Source organism: Nomia melanderi, chromosome 1, assembly GCF_051020985.1.
Source record: "Nomia melanderi isolate GNS246 chromosome 1, iyNomMela1, whole genome shotgun sequence".
NCBI lineage: Eukaryota > Metazoa > Arthropoda > Insecta > Hymenoptera > Halictidae > Nomia > Nomia melanderi.
In genome coordinates this window covers 30,752,419-30,775,651 of record NC_134999.1, presented here as the reverse complement: position 1 = coordinate 30,775,651, position 23,233 = coordinate 30,752,419, and the positions used below count along the sequence as shown (strand labels likewise).

General features: G+C 35.4%; 1 protein-coding gene across 7 annotated transcripts in view; it reads right to left on the bottom strand.

The window, feature by feature from the left end:
* Positions 1-2,588: 2,588 nt before the first annotated feature.
* The window catches only part of Pgant9 (polypeptide N-acetylgalactosaminyltransferase 9), a 442,501-nt gene continuing 421,856 nt past the window's right edge, over positions 2,589-23,233 (bottom strand). For 6 of the 7 annotated variants that reach the window (XM_076364352.1, XM_076364362.1, XM_076364360.1 and 3 more), the window contains 3 exons: positions 19,489-19,599; positions 10,204-10,332; positions 2,589-8,641 (listed from right to left, as the gene is read on the bottom strand). In XM_076364352.1, the coding sequence (XP_076220467.1) occupies positions 8,501-8,641; positions 10,204-10,332; positions 19,489-19,599 (381 nt within the window). In that variant the 3' untranslated portion in view covers positions 2,589-8,500. Of the gene's footprint in view, positions 8,642-10,203; positions 10,333-17,604; positions 17,710-19,488; positions 19,600-23,233 lie in introns of all 7 variants that reach the window. The other variant, XM_076364365.1, reaches the window with a different exon arrangement.

The following is a 23,233-nucleotide window of genomic DNA, read 5'->3' as shown; positions in this document are numbered from 1 at the left end:
AAAGTATAATATAAAACGATATGCTAATTAATTCAAATACTTCTAAAAAGATTGAAAAATCAATTTTTAAATTTTCATTTCGGCTTGAACTCGATGAAATTGTTAGACTAAAAAGTATTATTTAAATCTTACGTTTATATATTACTTTATTTTATAAAAATCTAATTTCTATAATCTGCTATCTAAGAATCATACTGCCATTTTCTAAGAACTCTTCTGGAAGATGGAACAGTCAAAATATTCTGTAATTAATTTTGTTATAACAAGTCGACGAGAATATGTTGACTGTCATGAAACTATTCGCAAGATATTTAACGAGTATGGATATGCAGGTATTCCACATCTCATACGGTTTTTCACATCGTGTTACAACTTGGGCAACGAAAGTGAAGGTAACGTGAACTCCACCGTGACGAATCCGGGTCAAGCTCAAAATCTGGCTCTGTGGACCACAACCATTCATGTCTGTAGGGGGAGTCCCGTCTCCCTCCATTCTAGACCGCCTTTCTCTACTAATCAATAACATTCGGCCCTGCAACAAGTTGGTATCCCGGCTGGAAGTTGAGGGAAATGGCGCAAGAAATTTGATCGAAGAAAATTTTCTTTTATTAGAACCCGTGTAATTTGATTACCGTTCCCTTACACTTTGATATCCGAACTTTGGAATTTTTTTACATAAATGGAAATTCGGAATATACGAATTCGTTGGAAATTGTTCTCCTTTTTGTCATGGGTGAATGTTATTCTTAGGAAAATCGAAATTTTGTGCCTTTTGGAATTGTTTTATGAATATTTGATTTTGGGCTTGTTTAGAACCTAAGATGCTTCATGTTTCTACAAGTAAATTAATTAAAATTTTTACCTTCATTTCTTATTCTATTTAATGGATTTATTTCTAAAAATTTTTGGATATTTTTATATGTCCAAAGGTCAGTGTTCTTAGAAAAATTGATAAACTATAAATCAACTGAGTGATACAGGATTATATCTAGAACTACAAGTTACAATTAAAATAATATTAATCGTATATGAAAAAAGTGAATTCCAGATTAGTTAAAATGTCTTCTGTTTGCAGTTTCAATATGACATTTGCGTGCACTATATGCAAATTAATTCTTAAACTCACTTAAAAGGGGTGAAAGTCTTCTTAGCAATTCGATAATACTATTTTTTACTAGAAGACAAATAATACTACCTTCATAATACATGTTTTCATGAACTTTCTAAAACAGTTTCGATATTTCACTGTTATTTATTTATAACACTATATGTTAGTTCCTTCCCATTTCCCCTGCAATTGATTTTAATTCAAAAGAATATTCCTTTAAAATATAAAATTTTTAAAATTCAGTGCACATCATACAGAAGGATCAGATGATTTACATTATAATGGAACACGTGCAGGATTTTTTTTTTCAAAAACTTCCGAATGGAAGACGTGTCCTCGATGTTATTCCCTAGGCGAGGAACGTCCCGTGGCTGAACCACGCATGCGCGAGAATAACGAACCATTTCGTTTTGGTTTCCGTAGCAGCCCCTCGATAATTGGTAAACGGCTCGATACACGCACCGGGCGTTTGAAAATCAAAAAATTATATAAATTGTTCCACACAAGTTTCTAGGTTGCAGTCTGAATAAATGTCGAAGGTACAATTAAGTTTGTATCTCGAATAAAATAAAAAGAAATATATTCGTCTCATTTAAAATGAAATTAAATTGACCGACTCATTGAATATCGATTCCCCCAGTTTATCGGTTTATCAAGAATTAGCTGGAGTAGGGCAACGCCGAAGTAGGAACGGAAATTTATGGTCAGACCGAAATAGTTCAAGGTTGATTGGAACTATGTCATGACCGACTTTCATGGTGAACTCTCGATTGAATACCGTGTGCAATTATGCAGATCAGGCGCGTCGAAAGGGTCCATGGCGTTTGAACAATAATTGTGTCGGTGTGCGAAGGAAAATGAGTATGAAAAATCATTTTCATGCACGGTTTAATTGTTCCATAAATTTCTCAATCTTCTGCCGGGGATACGTAATGTCAGAGTAAAATTTTAATAATTAATTTCTCTGATTTAGAGTCATTAAAATCGTTCATTCGATTTATAATTAAATGAATCTATTTTTGACAGATTTATTGGTATGTTAACATTGTTTCGAAACGAAAAATGTATGATTAAAATAATAAATCATTTTCATTGTTACACATTGTCATTGATTTTTTCTATTTTTAAGGTAAGCAAGAAATATGATCATATTTATAACTAAAATTCTTTTACGATACTTCATTATCTTGCATTACTTTACGCGGTTTTCTATTTTCAGCGTAAGGAAACTTTATTTATTACTTACTTACGATTAACTATAAATAATCCAGTGTCGAAGGAAATTAACAGATTTGCTCAAGAATGCCAATAACTTCAACAGTTTATGGGTACAGTAAAAGAAATATTAAAAAATTCGTCACCTAAAAGAGGTTGGTATTTATTTACAACAGAATTGTTCATTTCCAAACAAATTCATTAGCTTCCGTTCATCCAGGAAATGGAAGAATTGTATAGTGTGAATAACAGATTGATCTCCATGAGTAACATAAAACAACATCGATTTATTTCAACACAAATACTTGCACGTTACGATAGAGGTTCGTAGTAATGATAATAGTGATAATAATATTCATATATACAGGAAATAAGGCACGTTCGATATTACATTAATTAACGTGCGACCAGCGTCGCTCGGCTGTCTGTTATATCTCTTATCATCATCATTGTATCTCCGTTTCTCGCGATATGCAACATCCTTACCAAATGTAGAAAATGTTTTATATATATATAATATATATAATATATTTATATATATGTATATATATACATATATATTTTTTATCTGTATAAACGTTCTCGTTGAATTCCATTCGTCCGTTCATCGGTACTTCGAAGAAAAGAATCTTACACCACCTTAAAATCTAAGTTTTCTCCCATTCTTAATTAATCGTGATGAAATCGCGGCCATCATTGGTCGCCCGTGACGTATTTCCCCTTGTTTTCCAAGGGAGAAATATCCACGGCCTTGTTCTTGCTGAACGCGTGCCAGGAAACGCGAAAGATTTTGATTAAATGTCTAGAACGATGAACATCGATGTCGCGACGAAGTTAATTGGCTGTTCAAGGTCACCGTTCCCATCACAATATTTAACCCTTTTTTGTAATTGATTCAATAAGCGATTCCCATTTTCTAAATTGCTTGTTGGTCGCTTGAGAATGTCAATATTTTTATTCCTTTTTTTGTTTAGAAATATTCTTCGTGTAACTTATATGGAGGATAATTAATTTCTATATTCGAAGTTATACAATTTTTGAAGCGTAGGACTTGAGATTAGTTACATTTTCTCACAATTTTGATTCAAGAATATTTTGTTGTATCTAATGCTTCAGAATAATTAAATTTTGTTACCTCAGTTGAGGAATAATTTTCGAAAAAGGTGATTTTTAATAAGAACTATTAATTCTAAAGTAATTAATGACAGTAATATCAAATAAGCCATTACAACACATGGAACAGATTTATTATATAATTCATACTTCAGACAATATTCACGAATCGAAATGGAAATATTTGTGTATCATGATTTTAAACTAATGATTACCAAATTTAAATATTACCATCTTGACATATAAATATCTTCTAAAATATAAATTGCAAAATCAACTGTTCGATTTATTCAATCAGTCTCAATCATCTCTACCAAAAGAAACTATTCAACACTCTCTCAAACCTTACTGACCCAAAAGAAACATATAACAATCCATTTTAAAATGAATAAATTTGAGGGAATGACCTCGAACAGCAATGTACATTTGTTTCAATGCTACAGAAATCTTCGCCACGACATTTGTCGCGTTTCATTCTTCACAATACGGTTTTTCCGCACGCTTACGGCCCTCGGTTTCGCATCGTTGCAGCAGAACTGCTCGCGAAATCCTGAATTCGGTCGACCGTAAGTTGTGCCATTAATTGGCACTCGTCGAGAACAATCAATCTGTCAAAAAATACGCTGGTACAATATTGTCTCGATGAATATTTTCGAATCGAACTAAAAAACGGTGTCTCCAAGTACGCTCGTCACATTCTACGAATCTCTAATACAATACCATTTTTTCCCCTCTTTTTTTTGGATATGTGAAATGCTGCGGAAAATCAGCGTGCGGATCGCAGGATAAATGATTCGCGAATGAATCGAGACACGTTGGAATATTACGCAATGTTCCACGCGCTGGCAGCGGCATTCGTGATTTCGTTGGCACGCACTGACGTCTGCAGACTACGTCAATGGAATCTCGGTAATCAACCCTTCAGTGTCCTTTCATAGAGGGGAGCCATTTCATGGAACTCTGTATTATGGAATCAGGAGAAATTCAACCATTTTTTGAATGTTCGATATGTAAATTTTTTTGTCGGATATACACGTTTTATTTTCGAATATAAAAAGTTCTTCGATGTAACTAAGAATTGTTTTGCAATGATTTTATATTTATATTTACAAAACTGAATAAAATGGGAACTATAATGATTTTTAGTAATGATATTATTGCACCATGGATGTATTTTAAATTGTTATTTTAATATAGGCAAAGGGACATTTATTTCTTTAATGAGAAAACTGTTGATGTTTCCAGTAAAATATAATTTTTAACAATCCTTAAATTTAAAATAAGATTTGCTGTCTAAGAAGTAGGGGAATAGAAGAGAGATTGAAATGGAACTATATTCTTATAGAGCTTTTCTAATGCTGTTATAGAAACGTTCTATTTCTGTACTGTACCAAACAACCTGCTTTGTGAATGATATAAAAATTCTCACGTGAAGAATAGGGCATCAATTGTAGAGTAGTTCAACTATCTGATGGGGACAATAACCTTAAATGGCCCATTGATTTTGTTCTATTCATAGAATTCCTATCCCAAGTCTGATATTTATAAAACTACTATCACAAACATCTAGAAACATAGGGTGTCCCATAAATGGCTTCACTATTCACATAAAAGAATAAGCCAAAAATAAAAACTAACTTTTCCCCATTTTACAATTAGTTTTTGAAAACATACAATTTAATTGAAATTACAATTTCAACTGCATCTAATGCATATTTAATCTGTGTCGCTATTTAATTGAAATTGTAAAGAATATCGAGATACCATTTAAATTCCATTTCCACCAATGATTAAATTATTAAAATTTCACTTAATAGATTAATGGATTATTAAACTTATACAAACATCCATCATAAAATCACAACACTCTAAAGATACACATAACAACTATCCATTTCTATTTCACTGACATAATCTTATTTTCCTTCTTCATTAACCCCTTGACCTTATTATTCCTTCAACAATTATACTCACAAAAATTGTTTCACTTTGAATAATTTTCCATTAGAAAAACAACTGACCGATTCGTATCTCCAAAAATAATGCTGGACACCAAAGGGTTGCACGAATCCACAATGGACTCGTGATACAAGACTACGCACTCTGCAAATTATTTATTCTCGCACATACACTCGGAATTATACACTCGGAAATTTACGTTAGGCGGTATCTAAACTGGCATCGAGATACTTTACACGAATGTACAAAATGTCGTCCTACACCGTACCGGAATGTATACCGTTTCACTCACACGCTCTCCGTCCCCTACGCGCTACGTGTGATCTAAATTATTTAGAAAAAAAAAAGAAGAGCTCTCCACTCGTCGCACACCAACTCGGAATCGTCGGCAACGTCGCTTTCATCCATACTGGAATGTGTGATGCAACCGTAAGCGCTGATAATATGACAGAGAAACGAGGGACACGTCGACGAATCATCGATTGGCTGGTCTACTTTAAATCTATCAGTATTTTCGTGAACGTAATTTCTGATATTTCTAAATTATTCCACCAATTATTACAATATTCAATTCAAAGTCTACTCTAATTCAATTGAAAGCTTGAATTTCGTCAATTGCGTCGGTAAAAGGGTGAAACGTTCGAATAAAGAAGTCACTTTTAAGGTTGGAAGAATAACATTTCCCTTTCGGATCGTGACAATCTTGAAATTTAATTAGAACGTAGAAAAATGCAGTAAATTTGGAATATTAACGTTCAATAGCAATATACAATGTATAAAATAGAATTTTGAAATTCTATGCACTAAAGTTCTTAAATTTAGAGTGATATGTAGAGAAATGTGTCAAGATCGAAGATTAACGTTGAATATATATCTTGAAATCTTGTGTTGGATAAAAACTAATTTATTAGATATGGAAGATTGAAATTCCCATAATCTTCGAATTCGTTTGATATGTAGAAAGAAGCGACAAGTTTCGAAGCTGAAAGTTGAAAGGCTAAAGACTATTACTGCGAACTAACACGAGAATAATTCAAATAATATCGCTTCGAGGAATTACAATGAAATTTAACAATTGGTCTATTCCAATCAACATTCACTTCTACGAAGGATAAATCCCTCGACTTAAGTTCTAAAATGATTAAAACTCGCCTAAAAGAAACTAAGTTTAGAAACACTTAGAAGGTTTCGAATCTCTTATTTCGTATTAAAAATTTGTAAAGTCGGATCCCTAAATTTATAGAGCTTCAATTATGTCACTGTTGCCAGTCAACGATTCGTCGTATTATGATAAAAATCGAAACGCATCGTTTTCTCTGAGATGGCACTCGCCATAAGCAGCTTACGCAAATCGTTCGATCCATAAAACGTCGATTAACGAACGAAAGCGACGATCGAGGCTCCCTCGGAGATCAATGCGATCGCGTTCGTTCGTTCATTTCGATAGAAAACGAAAAGAAAGAATGATCTAACCAATACATTCTTCTGACACGCGTTTCGCTGTCACTGATGTATTGACAACCTAATTATTGTCTTAACCTACAGAATCAGCCGTTGAAACCTCGTTTCCATTTGTAAGTACTTTACAAAGTCGAATAAACTCCTCATAGCCATTAATGTCTAATCAATCAAAATTTGTTAAACGTAACAATTCAACTTTACAACTATTAACGTTAAAAATAGTACTAAGAAACATATTCAGATTCCACGAAAACCGCGACGAACATTAATACATCCAATGAACGAACCTAAATTTCTGTTAACAACAAATGAAATTAATGGAATAATTCCACGCGTGGAATTATTTCAATGTAATATTAGATTGTTGCATGTGAAGTACATTTGACAACACTTTTATGGATGAAAATGATCAACAAATGTTAAATATTCGTATTTTTAATTCAGTCGTGCATTCAATTGTTTATAACCCACTGTTTACTTGCTTCGTTCCAGAATTAAAAATATTTGAAAGCTTATGCAACGAATCAACACTGAAAGTGAACGAATTTCAAATTGTTTTAGCCTTCTCGTCTGTATCTAAAATTTCTCATTTTTTTATTGAAAATCCATGCGTTGAGTCTGTTATTCGGTAAACTTCTTAATAATAGCATAAATGCAGGATGGTTCATAATCTATTAAAACTTAGTTACTTATTCAACTATAACAGTTCAAGAAAACCAGTTCAATTCAACATTACACTTTCCATTGTATATAACAAAACAAATGAATTTTCCTTACAAAATCTAAGGATCCATAATTCAAGCTTTATCCATCCCAAGATACATCAAAATCCTCACGAATCTAAATAAACATACCATAACCCGTTACGTCCATTCAAACTGCTTCAAACGCGTTTGCATAGGTTCGTATGAGCAAGTTGGAAGTTACAATTCTAAACAGACTCTATAAACGATAAAACTACACAATACAGTGGAAATAAAATTCATTGAGTATCTTAACATCGACTGCCTTCAAACAATAACCCATCGTACATCGCTGATCTCGTAGCGAACCCGATCAAACTCAACATTAATCCCCATCATCCAAGAGTCTGCGTCGTTTGATCCAAGAAAATCATCCATTCTGCAACAAGCTAATACTAAATCCCTATTCAATATCCTCAATGCCAGCGAAAGCGTTGCTCAAACACAGACCAGCTCGATCGCTCCAAACTCTATCCACTTATTGTACATCAGTTACAATTTCGTCGAAGATAAAGTCCTCCTCTTCTATCCTTTTTAAGTCGATATATCTATTGCACTTCGTCCATAGGTAGAATTACATCCGACGATCGGCGATTGGATCGTTTGTCCCCCACCCCTCCCGCCCCCACCGTTTTTTTCTTCTTCTCGTTCGCTCGAAGCCTAGTCCGCGAGTTTTCCTTTAATTCTTCGATCGCGCGGAACCTCCGCGCCATTTTCCTCTTCGCAGTCGACCTCGAGCGTCCATTCGACGAAGGATCGAGGCACCCCGGCCCCGAAACCACGGGATCTATCTACCGAAACGAGTTTTCGCGACGGAGTACCGCTGATCGGACAGCCACGCGCCGGACCGATCGAACTTCCGCCCGGTGTTCCTCGACTGGCGACGTGAAAAGGCGCGATATCACAGCTTCGAAGGATCATAGTTCTCAAAGGACCACCTCTGCCTCGCAGCTGTCGGCGAACACTCCTCCATTATTAGACGCTGCTTGCTCTCCGTGATCGCTAGACACTTGTCGCTGCTGCCGTGTCTGATCTGCTTCGTCTGGAAACGAAGGACATCGTTTAGAGAAGTTTCAACATGTTTGTGGAGGATTTATTTTGTTGAAGATTAGGGATACTGATGAGATTTGTGAGATACGATTAATATTTTGAGCTACTGAGCAATGAAATTAAGGTTTTATAATATTTTAATGATTTATTGATTGTTTGTTTATTGATCACTTGATCTCTCCGATTTCTAAGAGCAGTAACTTTATATTGTTATTGTAAGATTCAATGATTGTGAAAAAATAAATTATGAATCGTTTTGATTAATTTAATGATTCTAGTGTTAAACATAATATTTTGCTTCAACGTCAATGTCTTAATATTAGATAACTCGATGCTGTGTTGAATTGAATAATGTATATTTGTAATAAATAAATATGGAGATGATATGTAAGAGAATATTTTTTGGAATTCAGAGAAGGGTTTCTAAATTATGACTTATTTCAAATTTTTATTATAACCATGAATCAGATTGGAAACCTTGTTATCCGTTGAAAAAGAAATCAGGCTAATGGGGGTTTGGTCGAACGTTTTGTTCTAATATCCTCAGTGCGCTAGAGCTATTTCTAACTTTCGCCATTAGTATACCAAGGTAATAGGTCTTCACAGGAGAAGATATATGTGCGTGGAGGGAATGTTCGAGTGGTAGAGCCAAGTGCAAATTGTCTTGAGTAAGGGCTCAGGATAAGGGTGTAGGAAACAGCCACTAAACAAGACCGACCAGTGATATTCAGAAATGAGAACGCCCCTTGTATATTAACGCGACGCTAATATTATTAAATTCTCATATCTCACAAGTTCATAGCATACACCGCAGCTTTGATGCATTTATAATCAAAACAGAAACGGGATTTGAAGCTTCGATAATGATCATTTAATTATTCATACTAATTTCGAATAATTGTTAACGGACAAAATTGTTAAATATTAATCAAATTTAACAATGAACTCAAAATGTTTCCAAACACAATACATTTCCTAAAGCTTCAATGTTAACAAATTCTATAACAGTAAACATAAGAAATTATGTTCTCAATCTGCAAAATAATCTACAAAATCCATTTTCATCTTTATTAGTTAAACATTTAATCAGTATAATTTAATAAATTATTATACGAAACTATGAATTCATCGAAATATCCGTAATAACATTGCAACAAAATGAACGAGACCCGGACATTGTCAATAATAATAAAACTACCGAGCAATGAAATTGACTATTTGAAATTCCTCTATAGAAACTCTTAGAAGGCATCTACCAGTTTTATTTACAAGTGCGTTTCTTTGTCAAGATATTTTTAAAGTAGATTATATTACTACATTATTGTCAATATTATCAGTAAAAACAATCGTTTACACTGCTCTTTACAACCTATCTATCTTCTGAAATACATTTCAAATAATAATACAGAGTTATCGAGGATGAAATGCAAAAGAAATTCAAAGGGTTAATAATTGTAAAAAGAAGAAATCAGGAATAGGTGATTTTGACTCAGCTGGCGGTTTTAGTGTTAAAAGCTGACAGTAACACTTCACGTAAACTTGATGATAGCGTACCTGAGGATTATATATCCATTGTTGATTCCCCTTGCTACCGTGACAAGGATAGAGGATGACATCAGTGCCGCTGTAATCCAAGCACGACTCGTCTCGACGGATCTCACCGGTCTTGCTCAACATCCAGTACTGTGACAAACGATCAAGATTAATGGCCATGGATTTTGACCTCCAACGTTTGCCTATGACCGATGGTTCTGACAGTCGTGTACAGGTGCATGCATTCAAAGAACTGCTGGCGAAAGGATACGCCTGGAATCTCTTTCCTACCAAATTTGTCGGAAATATCGAGCTGCCAAATTTTTCCAGTATTCCCAGCATTGATGAATGAAATTCCATTTGAGTCTCATAAAAAAGAATTCCCCACGAAGTCCATATGAAATTGTTTTACCACGAAGGTGCAATATTGAATTCTTTTTTTCAGATTGTATATCGTTAATAAATTGATGATAAATGATTGAAGTTGTTTATTATTATTTGAGTTTTCATTGAAGTACGGAATCCTCATTAATTACTGTGGAATTTGAAACGTGTTCGAAATGCAACGTATAATGAAATTCTTTTCGAATTAAAATGACGTTCTTCATTAACAAATGGAAATTTGAAAAATTGAACGGTTATGGAAAGGATGGGTTTCCTGATTGAAGTTAACTTCTTCCAGTGAACATTCATTATCATTCTACATCTATTATTCATTGTTCCATGGTAATTGATGAATGTTGTCCAACTTTTTTCATGAAAACCAAGGGATGCTTCGTCGTTGGTAATTACTGGGACAATGTTCTACATTTAAGTTTGCCGGTAATGGATAGTTAATACTTTCGACATTTATGAGTCTCATAAAAGAAGTTGTTAGGCGCGAGTCGAGAAAAATTTGTCGACTTTCCCTGCACCGTTCAAGCGTTCCTTTTTCTTTGGGATAGTTCGCTAGCGTAGCGAAATTATGAAACTTCACAACTGAAGTAAAAACGGTAATTGTCAGCTGAATTTCTCTCCTTATAAATTAATATTATGCGTATAATAGATGAATATAAAATTCGCTCGAACGGAGGCTGATAATGGAAACTGGAAGTATTAACGGGACTTCGAGAATTCCGAACTTTCGACTTTTCTTTATATTTAGGAGGGAAATTTTATTTAACAGGGATTTTGTTTTAGCAGTAAACATTTATGTTTGTAGAGTTAAAAAGTATATTTCAGTTAAAAACAGAATACCAATGAAATATACCTTGTTAAGCATAAATTGAAGTTAAATTAAAGTATTCGTAAAAATAAGAGTAATAAAAGTTTTCTGATTATGAAAATCGTTTAGTTAAAATTATGTAAATAATATCCTGTGTCTTTATACACGTACACCAAATATATGTGATACTGTCAGAACCATTTAAAATGATAACACATCACATCAGCCGTATCATGCAACGTTGTGCTTAAAAGCAGCAGGATTAGTATCATGAGAAGCGAGGATTTATATCATGAATATATTAGGTGTAGGCAAGGGTTACTGTTTCAGAAGAAAACTAATAGCTTCAGTTAGTTTTTGCTTGGAAGCAATATCAGGTCATCAAAAAGCAATTTGCAACTTTTTTAATGCAGATACTTGACGAGACCATTTTTTCAATCCCCCGAGATTATCGTCCGCCGTTTTTATAATAATCAAACTGTAATTATCGTTACATCGAGAGACCATTAAATATATGAAACCGAAATGGACGAAATATAAAAATTAACAGAAAATATTTTTATCCACTTTTTACTCTTGAAACATAGAAAGAAAAGAAGAATATACGTTGAAATTTTACCATTCTCTTCGTATTATTATTAATGATGTAATCCTATACGTAATTGAATACAGATTTTAATTATGCATCGTTATTACGAGATGAAACATCACTTTCTTTTTCTCAGCTTTGAAAAGTAGAACGAGAAATAGGGAATATTACGTATAATATATTTTTAGAATTTTATTCGTATTGCTTATAATATTGTAATTTTAATTAAATTAAATTAAATGTTAATCGAAGAATTTATTCTATTAATCTATATCGAGTGCAACAATGATTCATTCGATGTTGCAATGGTAGCACGTTTACTTTCATCGAAGGGCTGTTTATTTGTCAGTAAATTGTCACATTAGCCGATTTCTAATTATCGATAATTGCCTGCGATAAACCTCATACGGCGCGGAAATGTAATCGCTCGGTCTAATAGCAATCTGTCCAACCTGTCAGAATCACGTTCCCGATGTCAGTTAGACGTTGGTCACCATTGACACTGCTCATTTAACTGAATTATTAACTCGGTTACCGATAACTACTTTTCATTAGATCGTCGTCAAACAATTATTTGCCATTCCTGTGTATCGATAATCGACTAATACAACAATCAGTGATTTAATCAGTATGCGTGATTGCAACTGATGATTGGCTCTAATCATGATATATGATATGTGGCTAGCTGAGGATATTATCTTGTATTCAATACTGGTAACTACACAGTGTCATAAAAAATTGAATAAGACAATAATTAATTATGCTTGTGTCATACTTCTAAAGAAATACAAAATACAATCAAATGTTTACTAAGCCATGAAATAAAAATTTACATTGGACGTCCAGTCTCTTATGATATTGATTAACGAATCTATTATCTTCTTCGGAATAAAAACCGTTGCATAAATTTTTCAAAATAACTGATACTATTTTTAAGTAAAAGTATACGTTCTTATTTTCTAATATTCCGATTCAATTAACATTACACCACCAATTTGTAAAAACAATGAATCCATTCGTTTCACATAAAAACGACATTTCATCTAATTCGATAATGTAATTTCTATGCATGAAAAATCAATACAAATAATTTAAAATCATTTAACCCACACGATTCAATTATTAGTCGCTCGAATACTAACTCTGAGTCAAATTCTATGCGCGTAAGATAACATTACCATCAGCCTAATTGCTTGATCGTCGATCGAAACGTAATCAGCAATCAGCGGGACGCGGCCGAACGAAGGGAGCGGGCGATAAGATAAGTATTCCGTCCTGGTAGAATGTTAACAATCCGGAATTGTATTGTCCCAATCATTCGAACACGTCGAAGTCATCAATAAACAGAAGTGGTCGCGACTCAATTAGAGGCAGCCCAGTCAAGCCGGGTAACGCTTAATTACCGTGAAACCGCGGCTTAATTGCTGGGGCAAATAGCTAAATTAAAGCGGCGCTTTACGAGGCCGAAGCGAGCGCCGACTGATTGTGTTTTTGGTTGTAACTGGTTGTCACGGTTGTTAAACCACGCCGGCTCCGGAGCTTTTGTGCGAAACGACGATGCCCGGATCCGTGGGCGCGCGCGCACGGTTTCGTTGTCGTTGACGCAGACTTCGTGCGCGTGATTTTAACGACGAGACGGGTGCACGATCCTGGCGAACGGTTCCCAAGTGTTCGACACGGTCTGATGCATCTAACGAACTCTTTCTCTCAATATTCTTCTTTTCAAGAATCAATCGTTTTTTATTCTTTTTTTGTTCTATTTTTAATTGATCAAATGTTTGAAAAATATTCGTAATACATTTGCTGTCTATACTATGTGTACGAGTTGATGTTGCTCGAAAAGGAAGTGAAATGAATTTTCTGTATTGGTATTTGAAGTGATGACACATTTCTGCAGTGTTTTGGAATTTTAAGACGCTTTGTTTATTAGCATTTGTAAGATTTAGAAAATGCGGGTAGCAATGTTTGTGAATTTACTCATTGCAATTTGAATCGAGCGAATAATAGTGTTAAGTGGAATGTTAATATTTGAAGTTGTAAGTGGTTTTGTTTAAAGTCAGACATGATTTTGAAACGAAACATTTTTCATTTGTTGAAATGAAGATTTGAAATGGGGAATATTTTTCTTGAATGTTTGACTGTTGGGAATGTGATATTATTTCGATTACTATGAAGGGTTGAGCGACGAAGATCGCGAGAACTTAGGAAACTGAATGGTAGCGCCATCTGACGACGATACGTGCAACCTTCGTCTTCACAAAAGCTTCTCAAGCTTGAAAAAGCACGATTATGAATATGATCATGATAACTTCTTAAAAAGTATCAGCTACAGAATAATATAAAAATATACAATTCATATGATCATTGCTGTAAATGCATAAACTTCTATCCTGATTACAACAAAAAACACACATCGATGTCAATACACAGTATGTCATACATTTCACTAATATTTCAAACGTATTAATAAAAGCACCCAATTTTTGATCCTTAATTATCACCACTGCGCGTAATATAATTTCTTTCCCATCAACCGCACGAAGTTCTGTACTTCGGTATTTTTACAATTTAATATTTACAACATTTCAAGTACCTATATTCCATCTAACATTTCGAAATTGATAAATATTATTTACAAAAGCCATTTATAAATATCCAACATTCACCGAGCTCTGAATGTATTCGATGAAGAATCCTCCAGCGCGCAACTCGATTCTCATATCTCGATTGGAGCACTTCGGCTCCTTAAATGTCAATTGCAATTTCAGCCATGCCGTTGTCTCCGAATGTATCATCGTTAAACTATAAGAGCCGCGTTAGACGAGGAAAATGTTCTACGCCGAGTCATTGGAAAATCGATCCGTTTGCAACCCCTCAATCGAGCCGGTCAAGCCTCCTCGAGATCGATTTCGATTTTAAGTGTGTCACGCTCGTTATTTTCAATTAACAATTACCGACGCTTAATCTGCTACCTTCGAGCTTTAAATACCGTGCTCAACGAGGAATAAGTCCGCGGGGGAATCATTGCGCAACCGATTTGCTCGCGATCGATCAATCACAGAATTTCATCCCCTTAGTGATTGATGGCAATTTTAATTGCGTTCCTTAATTCTTCTTCATTTGGAGATAGCTCTACGCGTGATCTAGCGTCTGCAAGCTCCGATCCTCATATTTCATGAACGATTCCTTAAGGATTATTTAATTATTAATTACATTGTGAATTTTTGGAACACTGATTTGATAGTAAATTATTAATCGAAGTATTTGAACCTTCGATGAATAGATTATGAATAGATGTATATTTGCGTAATTGTTTCCAATTTGAGATTATTACCTCTCGATTTAGTAACTTTGAGCTTTACGCCTCTGAATTGATGGAGATTAAACCCCATGGGAAACTCTTGGAAAATTGATTTGCTCGTCTATTGAAGCCTGTGGGCCAACTAGCGATCAATGGCTACGTTAACTATGTCATTGTAATGAATTTAACCCTTCTACCATTAAAAGCCGCTATAGTGGTCATCAGTGATTCTGTCTGTGCGCGAGAGGATGATATCCCTTTAAATATCATACTGTCGTACAGCAATGAAATTCATTTATTAATTCGACTGCTTTAATATTCCACTGTTACCATAGATTCTTCAGAAATATAATCAGAATAATCCAACAATTTTCCTAAAAATTCAGTCTAACTGTTCCATAAGAATCAAAATTGAGGATGTTTCTTAACCCTTTGCAGTCGAAAGTTTCGCACTAGGAATATTCAACATTTTCAGTGAGATACAAACGACATTCTTTGAAGCTAACTAATGAGAACATGTACATAAATTAGGAAACAAAGCTATTTTATTTCAATATTTCACGTATCGATGTATTATACACAGCAGAATGTTATACGTAAGACTAGAATATTACTATGTCAAATCTGGTGCTGACCGAGAGTCACCTCTCGAACGCAAAGGGTTAAACAAAATTTCATACAGAATGTCTAAATAATAAATAAAATACCCTTAACCCTTTGAACTCGGGCATTTTTCATTAACATTTTCATCGTAACATTTTCTAATGAGATAAAGACGATACTTCGTAAAACTAACTCGAAGAGAAGTCACAGGTATATGGAAGAACAATGCTATTTTACTTCAATATTTCTCAAACTGATGCATTATACGAAGTATAATATTAAGTATCAAATTTTATAGTTTTACTGTATAAAATCAAGTGGTGAGTGAGAGTCACCTTTCGAGTGCAAAGGGTTAAAACAAAGTATGAAAGACAGGTAAATTTTCATCTAAATTATAAATCAAGAATCGTTCACGACACAAAAAGAATAGCAAAAGAAGCTACACATTCTCATAAAAGAATCGTTTTCCATGTCGCTATTGTTACCCATTTCTCCCGCTGAAATTCAGCTAGAAGTAACACAAGTCATAATAACCCGGTAAGAATAGCGCGCCTCCCGACGCGAACCGAAGATTAATTCACCGCGACGTAGCCGGACTGAAAATGACGACAATCCGCAGATAGTTGACGGCTAGGGAAACCTGACTTAGGTCATCGGACCGCTACAGAGAAGGGCGGACGATTGATGAGCAGCTGCGCCAGATTAGCGGCGTTACTAATTGCAGCGAAATAGGTCGGAGCTTAGCATCGAGTTAGCGTGCAAGTTAAATGGTAAACGTGTCGTCAGTTAATGGTCCCTTTTTCTCCTTCGCCGGACGATACTTGTACCCTGGCAGAGCGATTATCGTAAACGATCGCTTACCGAGGCTTGTTCATCGTTTGAACAGAGTGTACAACGGTTAGGTAACTGCGGCGAAATAATTTAGTGGCCCGCGTTATAGCACGACTCAGGTGGTTTCGAAATTTTCGATCAGTTTATTTTGGCCGTTTAATCGAACGCTCCGGCACTCAGCGATGGAAAACGCGCCGGGATTATGCTGATCCGGCAATGTTTCAAAGAGATTCCGAATTTTACGAGTATAATAGAAATTCATGGTGTAAACACGAGTTTTATATAAAATACATTATTCAATTTTATCTATTAGATTCTCGATTCCATGGAAAATGGTAACTGTACATTTTAGAAATATTCTCGAGTCACTGAAATTATCAGAGAATTAAACGTAAGATGTATAAAAGAGAATTTTTCCAATTTTCTGAGTGTTCACAGAAACGTAGGAAACTGAATTAAATATAATCTTTAAATTAAGTCGCCTAATTGCATTGTTTCGTTGACATTATAGTATCGCGAATTTCGAATCCAACCGTTTTAAACACTTCAATTATCCAGGCACGCTAAAATTCAACAGAAAAGAGACGATCTCGGGAATAACTAAATAACGGGATAGGTAATCCGAAGAAATTATTCACGTGTTAATTATCTCCGGATCTGAAACCGTCTTCTCCGATTCCTTTGTCGTCGAAATTAGATTGTAATCGTACCGTCGTACCAAATCACAAGCAAGTAGAGGTTTAAATATCCCATCACCATCAAGGATCCCGTTCAAACAGTCAGATGCCGAAATTAGCGTCGAATTAGGTGATTAGATGGAACCACGTGCCCCGCAATTATTCCAAAACTGTTTAACTCGATCGTTTCGTTCGGTCGATTTTCGAACTCGTGTACCTGATTGCCGCCCTGGCGGTGACAGGGATATAAACCCACTGGCTGGTGTAAGTCTTCCGGTTTCCCTGGCGAGTCTATACATATGCTGCTAACGAGGTGTCTGATCTGAATTGAAATTCAAGAATATTTCCATTACTATCCGCTGCACGAACCGATAAGCAATGCATCGATTTCTCACAGTTTATAAATAAAACAATATCTCGGGACGTTCATTGGTCCCGATATGTCTGCTTTCGATAGAATCGTTGTCCTTGCTTTTCTTTGATTTTCCTGATCCTAAAGCTTCCTGATGGAAAAACACAAACACAGGATAAGCCTGGGAGTGCATAAAAGGGAACATGCAAGCGTGGCTCGGGATATGTTACGGGGTCAGCATATTTTTCTTGGCGAAACGAAAAGTCAACCTCTCACGTGAGTCGTTCGAGTGTGTCAACATTAATCGGCTAAGCGATCGAACTGAGATATTAGACATATTTTAGAATATACTTAACTTTCAACAATTTTTTATGCTTTGAATAATTAATCTTCGGGATTATCGATGTTTCATTCTGAAAGCTTTGAATACTTAATTTTCAATGTTTTTAGTATTCGATTCTGAAGATTTTCAATGTGTTTATGTTTTATTTTCATATTGCATATATATGAAATTTAATAATTTCTTATTCAAAGGATTCGCAATAAAAAACTACCAAAAAATAAAGCCGAGTTTTCGTTTCAATGAATCCACACACAAATAAATCGTTCAACAGGAGCATTCTGGCTGAAATGCATGGTGCAGTGATAACGACGATAAAAATAAATGTAATCTAATATCTCTTGAACAACAAATCGGGAATCTGAAGCAAAATTTTCCGATATAAAGTTCTGTTTTCCCGGAAATCAGATTTTTCTATTTTCCCAGATCCAGGAAATATTGCGTTATTCATGATTTAATGACAATTGATTTTCTGGAAATCTAATTTCTGGAAATATGAATTTAAGTTTCATATAGGAAAATCGTTCATCCTATAATTTCGATTTACTGTTAAATCGAGTACCAGCTTCCATGAATTTTTACCATTATTATCACTCCAAGTTTTATACAGAGTGTACCACAAGTTTTCGTACAAACTTTGTATATTGTACAATTAAAACTATTTTTAACGATACTCGCATAAATAATTCCTTGAACGATCCCGTATTTCCCAGTAGTAATATAAACAAGAATTTTATTATTAATAATTCCATAAATTCCCAGATATATAAATAAAATTTCAAAATATCGAATCCTCCATTTATAAAACTAACAATAAAAAATTAACATTTCCCATATATAGCATGAATAAACATATCTCAAACAAACTTAAAAAAAAAAAACACCAGGATCCTCTAAAATTCTCAACAAAGTTCCCCTATAAAACTCAAATGAACCACATTGCAATGAAAATATCAAGAATATCTAATCCTCCATTAAAACTCAAATAAACGACATTGCAAATAAGACACCAAAAACGCTAAAATTCTCAACAAAATCCCCCAATAAAATAAACCATGTTGCAAACAAAGGTATCAAATACTTCTAACAAAATCCTCTCCCGAAACTCGAATAAGCGACACTGGAAGTAAAATACCAAACACTGTAAAATTCTCCAAAAATAATGCTCCCATAAAACTTGAATAAATCACACTGCATCTAGTGCTACAAAAATTCTTCGAGAGCAACAAGTACCCAAGAGAACGCAGCCCAATTAGAACTTCTCGATAAAGAGCCGCCAGGTAATGAACGCAACGCGCTCGTCTTACTCGCCGCGGCGAAACAGGCGGACAAAGTTTGCACGGAAACCAGCCCGCGACACTCTGTATTCCGCTATGCAGATGCAGATTCAGCTTCCCGTCTATTTGTACCTGATTTCCGCCCTGTCGATGGCAGGGGTAGAGTCCGGCCGGTTTATGCAAGTCTGCCTTGCGTGCCGGCGAATCCAGACAGGTGCCACCTCCCTCTCCGAGATTGCGTACCTGTTCATTAGTTAGTGCCGTCATTTCTGGGATTAGAGACGTTAGGCGGAAACGTTAGTCGGGACCGAGTGCACTAAGGGCGGGGGTGGGGGGTGGAATATTCGTGCACCACCGCGAACACCGAGAAGAACGGGACGATCTATCGATTCGATCAGCTGGAAGTTAACACTAAACCGTACCGACACTTTTCCTGCCGTAACCAGTCAAATAACTGGCTGTAATATAAGGATAAACAAGTTAGACGACAAATGTTTTGCAGTGAAAATAGAAACAAAAGGAAGGGCAAGAATTGAAAAACTGAGCAATCTGACGATATAAGAATTGATATATTAACCGTTTGAGTCCCACACTGTTTCGTGAAATTTAGGGTGTTGATAGTGATACAAACTGGGAAGAAGTGATTTTGCGTAAGATTAATTAGAGAAGAAACACTGAAATTTATTTCCCTTTTAGTACTCCTTGCGTAATAATAGAAATATATAGTTAATAATATATGTGATTAAGAAAATTAATCAAATATAGAAATACCAGTAATTAAAAAGAATAACACAATCTTTTATAGTATCTAGATGTATTTAATTTTATATTAGATCAGGTTGAATAATTGATAAACAAATTACAAAGTACAATTAATAAACAAATAAACCGAGAATGCAAACTGTATAATTCCTTTGTATATTAATTCCTTAACTTAACCGTTCCTTCTTCAAAATACACCCCTTATATATACCTTTATAATTTTCAAACTCGATATTCTCAAAAACGGTGCTCCCAATGAAACAATTTTATTCTTTCGTTTCACTTCAGTTTTTTTTTTTAAATACAGAACTACTTCTTTTCAATTTGTATCAACGAATCCGGAACACCCTGCATATTTCCCTGGATTCCACCCTCGTCAACCCCCTACAGTTCGCGCCGTTCTCTCGCAGTGTTTGCGGACCGGTAGAAAATATTCGGTAGCGACAAAATTTCGTCGCGCCACGGCTGGAACAACAAGATACACAAATCAATACGAGTGTAACAATCGAATGAGCCACGCGAACTCGTAAAGTTGTCGAACCGTTCGAACGAGACAGAGAAAGAGAGGGAGGAGCGAAGAAAAAAGAATAGAGCGACAGAGGGATACGGATCGTGTCCGGGCACCTCTCCAGCAGATTTTCCTTTTCGTTGGCGTTGACGGTGAATGGTTCTTTTGAGTTCGTTGATATATTTATGTGTGTTACACGATGATCGATTTTATTGATTCCGAATTGTTTCTGGGCGCCTGGACCTCTGCACGCTCCGTATGGATTGGGCGTGCGAGCTTTATTGAAGGTACGAAGTGTCTATTAGCTTCTTTTTCGTGGAAATACGGTGGCACCTCGATTAACGCTAGAACCACCGAACAGTAAAATTGATTATTCTGTGTTTTGTTATCAGATTTACACAGGTACATTCATTGAGTTTTCAATTTAGTTATATCCTAGTTTGTATTTATCTGAATCAATTTATTGAATAATTTAACGGAAAATCGTCTCTACACGAGTCTCATCTGATAGTTCCAGTATTAATCGAGTTGCTATTTTTCGTGGTCTAGATTGTTCAAAGTGTTCGTCAAATTAGAACAATAATTTGGATTTTCGTAATTAGGTAATGATTTGAAATATATATGATCGAATTTTGTAAATATAGTTTGAAAAATATTATTTAGCCTACATTTATCTTGATTGAAATTATTTGTTAAATTAATTTAATTTTGATGTTAGAGTAAGATAGTGTGATCGTTTTTGTGACGCTGTAGACAATGTTTAGTAAGCACTTATTTTTTCACAAATGATGGTTTGTAATTATTTGTTTTATATTCATTTTATTTTATTTTTCTGGGACTAAAACGCTTAAGCACACCTGTGTATTTATCTATAAATCGATTTTACGGACTTTGAATTGCTTGCAGAGCACACTGTTCTTTTTCTTCAAGAAAAAAAATGGCATGCTGAGTTTTATGAGCGTATTCTGGCCATTAAAGCTTTTATGGAAAATCGATGTGTCTATAAGGGTTTCAGAAATATTTGTGTTTTATAGAAATAGTTGAAAACTGCAGTACTGAGAATAATGGAAATGAGAAGGTGTAATTATTTTTATGATTTATAATTGTGTTTCGTTAATGTTCTCGACTTTCAATAAGTGTAAACAGTTTAATTTGTACAATGAGAAGTTTTTGAAATTGAAAGTACCGTGTGTCCGATCACAGGCTGACCTATACTACTTGCACTCTATTATAGACACGAAATCTCGCGAAATATCCAAAATACAATGATAGAATTAAAAACCAATAAAAACAACTAAATTAAATTATAAACACAAATTTGTAACAACAATTGCTAGATCAAAAATAACATATTTCAAGCTCTACATCACTTCAACAAAAACACCCTTACTCATCTTTCCCGAAACAACAAATCCTAAAATAATTCCAAATCATTACCCGACAATATTTACAATTTCAGATCAGAATTCGAAAAAATCACGATACCTTCGAACAATCTAAAGAAACCAACGGAACTACCAATTCCGCTAAACAAACTCCGCTTCGTACCTCCGATGAATGAAACTGCTCTTGCCGCAATAATTTCAAGCCGATTTCCTCGAGTGAAAAACCCGTCGGACGTTCGACAACCTCGAAACGAACTCGCGTTGCTCATCGACGGTCGACCGTAGAAAGACCGCAAAGCTCCCGGATCGAAAAGTACCGTGCTCCGTCGCAGCCGCGTTCGATTTCGTAGCCGAGCAGCAGCAAACCGGAAATGAGCGTAGCTCTTGTTTTCGTTCCGTGGAAATCCACGCACGGTTTCGGGTTTCGGGGAACTCGCGGCCTCTCGGCGAGTCAATCGCGGCGCACACGTGTGCGTGCATTTAGAAACCGGGCCGCATTCAGTTACGGAGCTCGGTCAGCAGTTTCGATTCCTGTGCATGCAAGAATTCTGTGGTCGCTGCAGTTTCAACGCGAGCATCTTCATCCCTTTCAGCCTCTCCTCGTCGTCGTCGGCGGCGGCGGCGGCGTCGGCAGCGGCGACGGTAGCTAGCTAGAATAAAAACTAGTGATTTATCGTCGACGGTTCCGATATAATTCTGAATGGTCCATCGACTCAATTCCCGACGTCAGCTTTATTAGAGTGGCTCGGAGACTCCCATGTGGACTTAATTTTTACGAGGGAACTTCCTTCCGTGGATAGCCACGATGAATTTGGCTCTTGTTGGGGAAACGGCTTGGGCGTGGCGAATTCTGATTGCACCGGGTAATTATTTTCTTATCGGTTTTCGGGGACTGATCGTTGGAGAGATGGATCGCGGGTTTTTGGGGTTTGTGGGGTAGTTTATTGAGTAAATAGAGTATGTAATAATTGGTAGATTGTATTTCGTTGGATGCTTGATTTCGTGTGTTGTATATTTATGCGGAGTTTCATTTGTTCCTGGTTCTTTGGAAGATTGAATTTTGCGATTCTTTTAAGTTGTAGATTTTAATGACTTTTCAGTTTTGCGGTGGGTTCCGTGTCGTTGGTTCACGGTAGTTTTGGTAGCATTATATCATACTACTTTATATTGCTTTTAATATTGTTGAGACTTCTTTGGGGAGGTGTAGACGTTGTTATATACT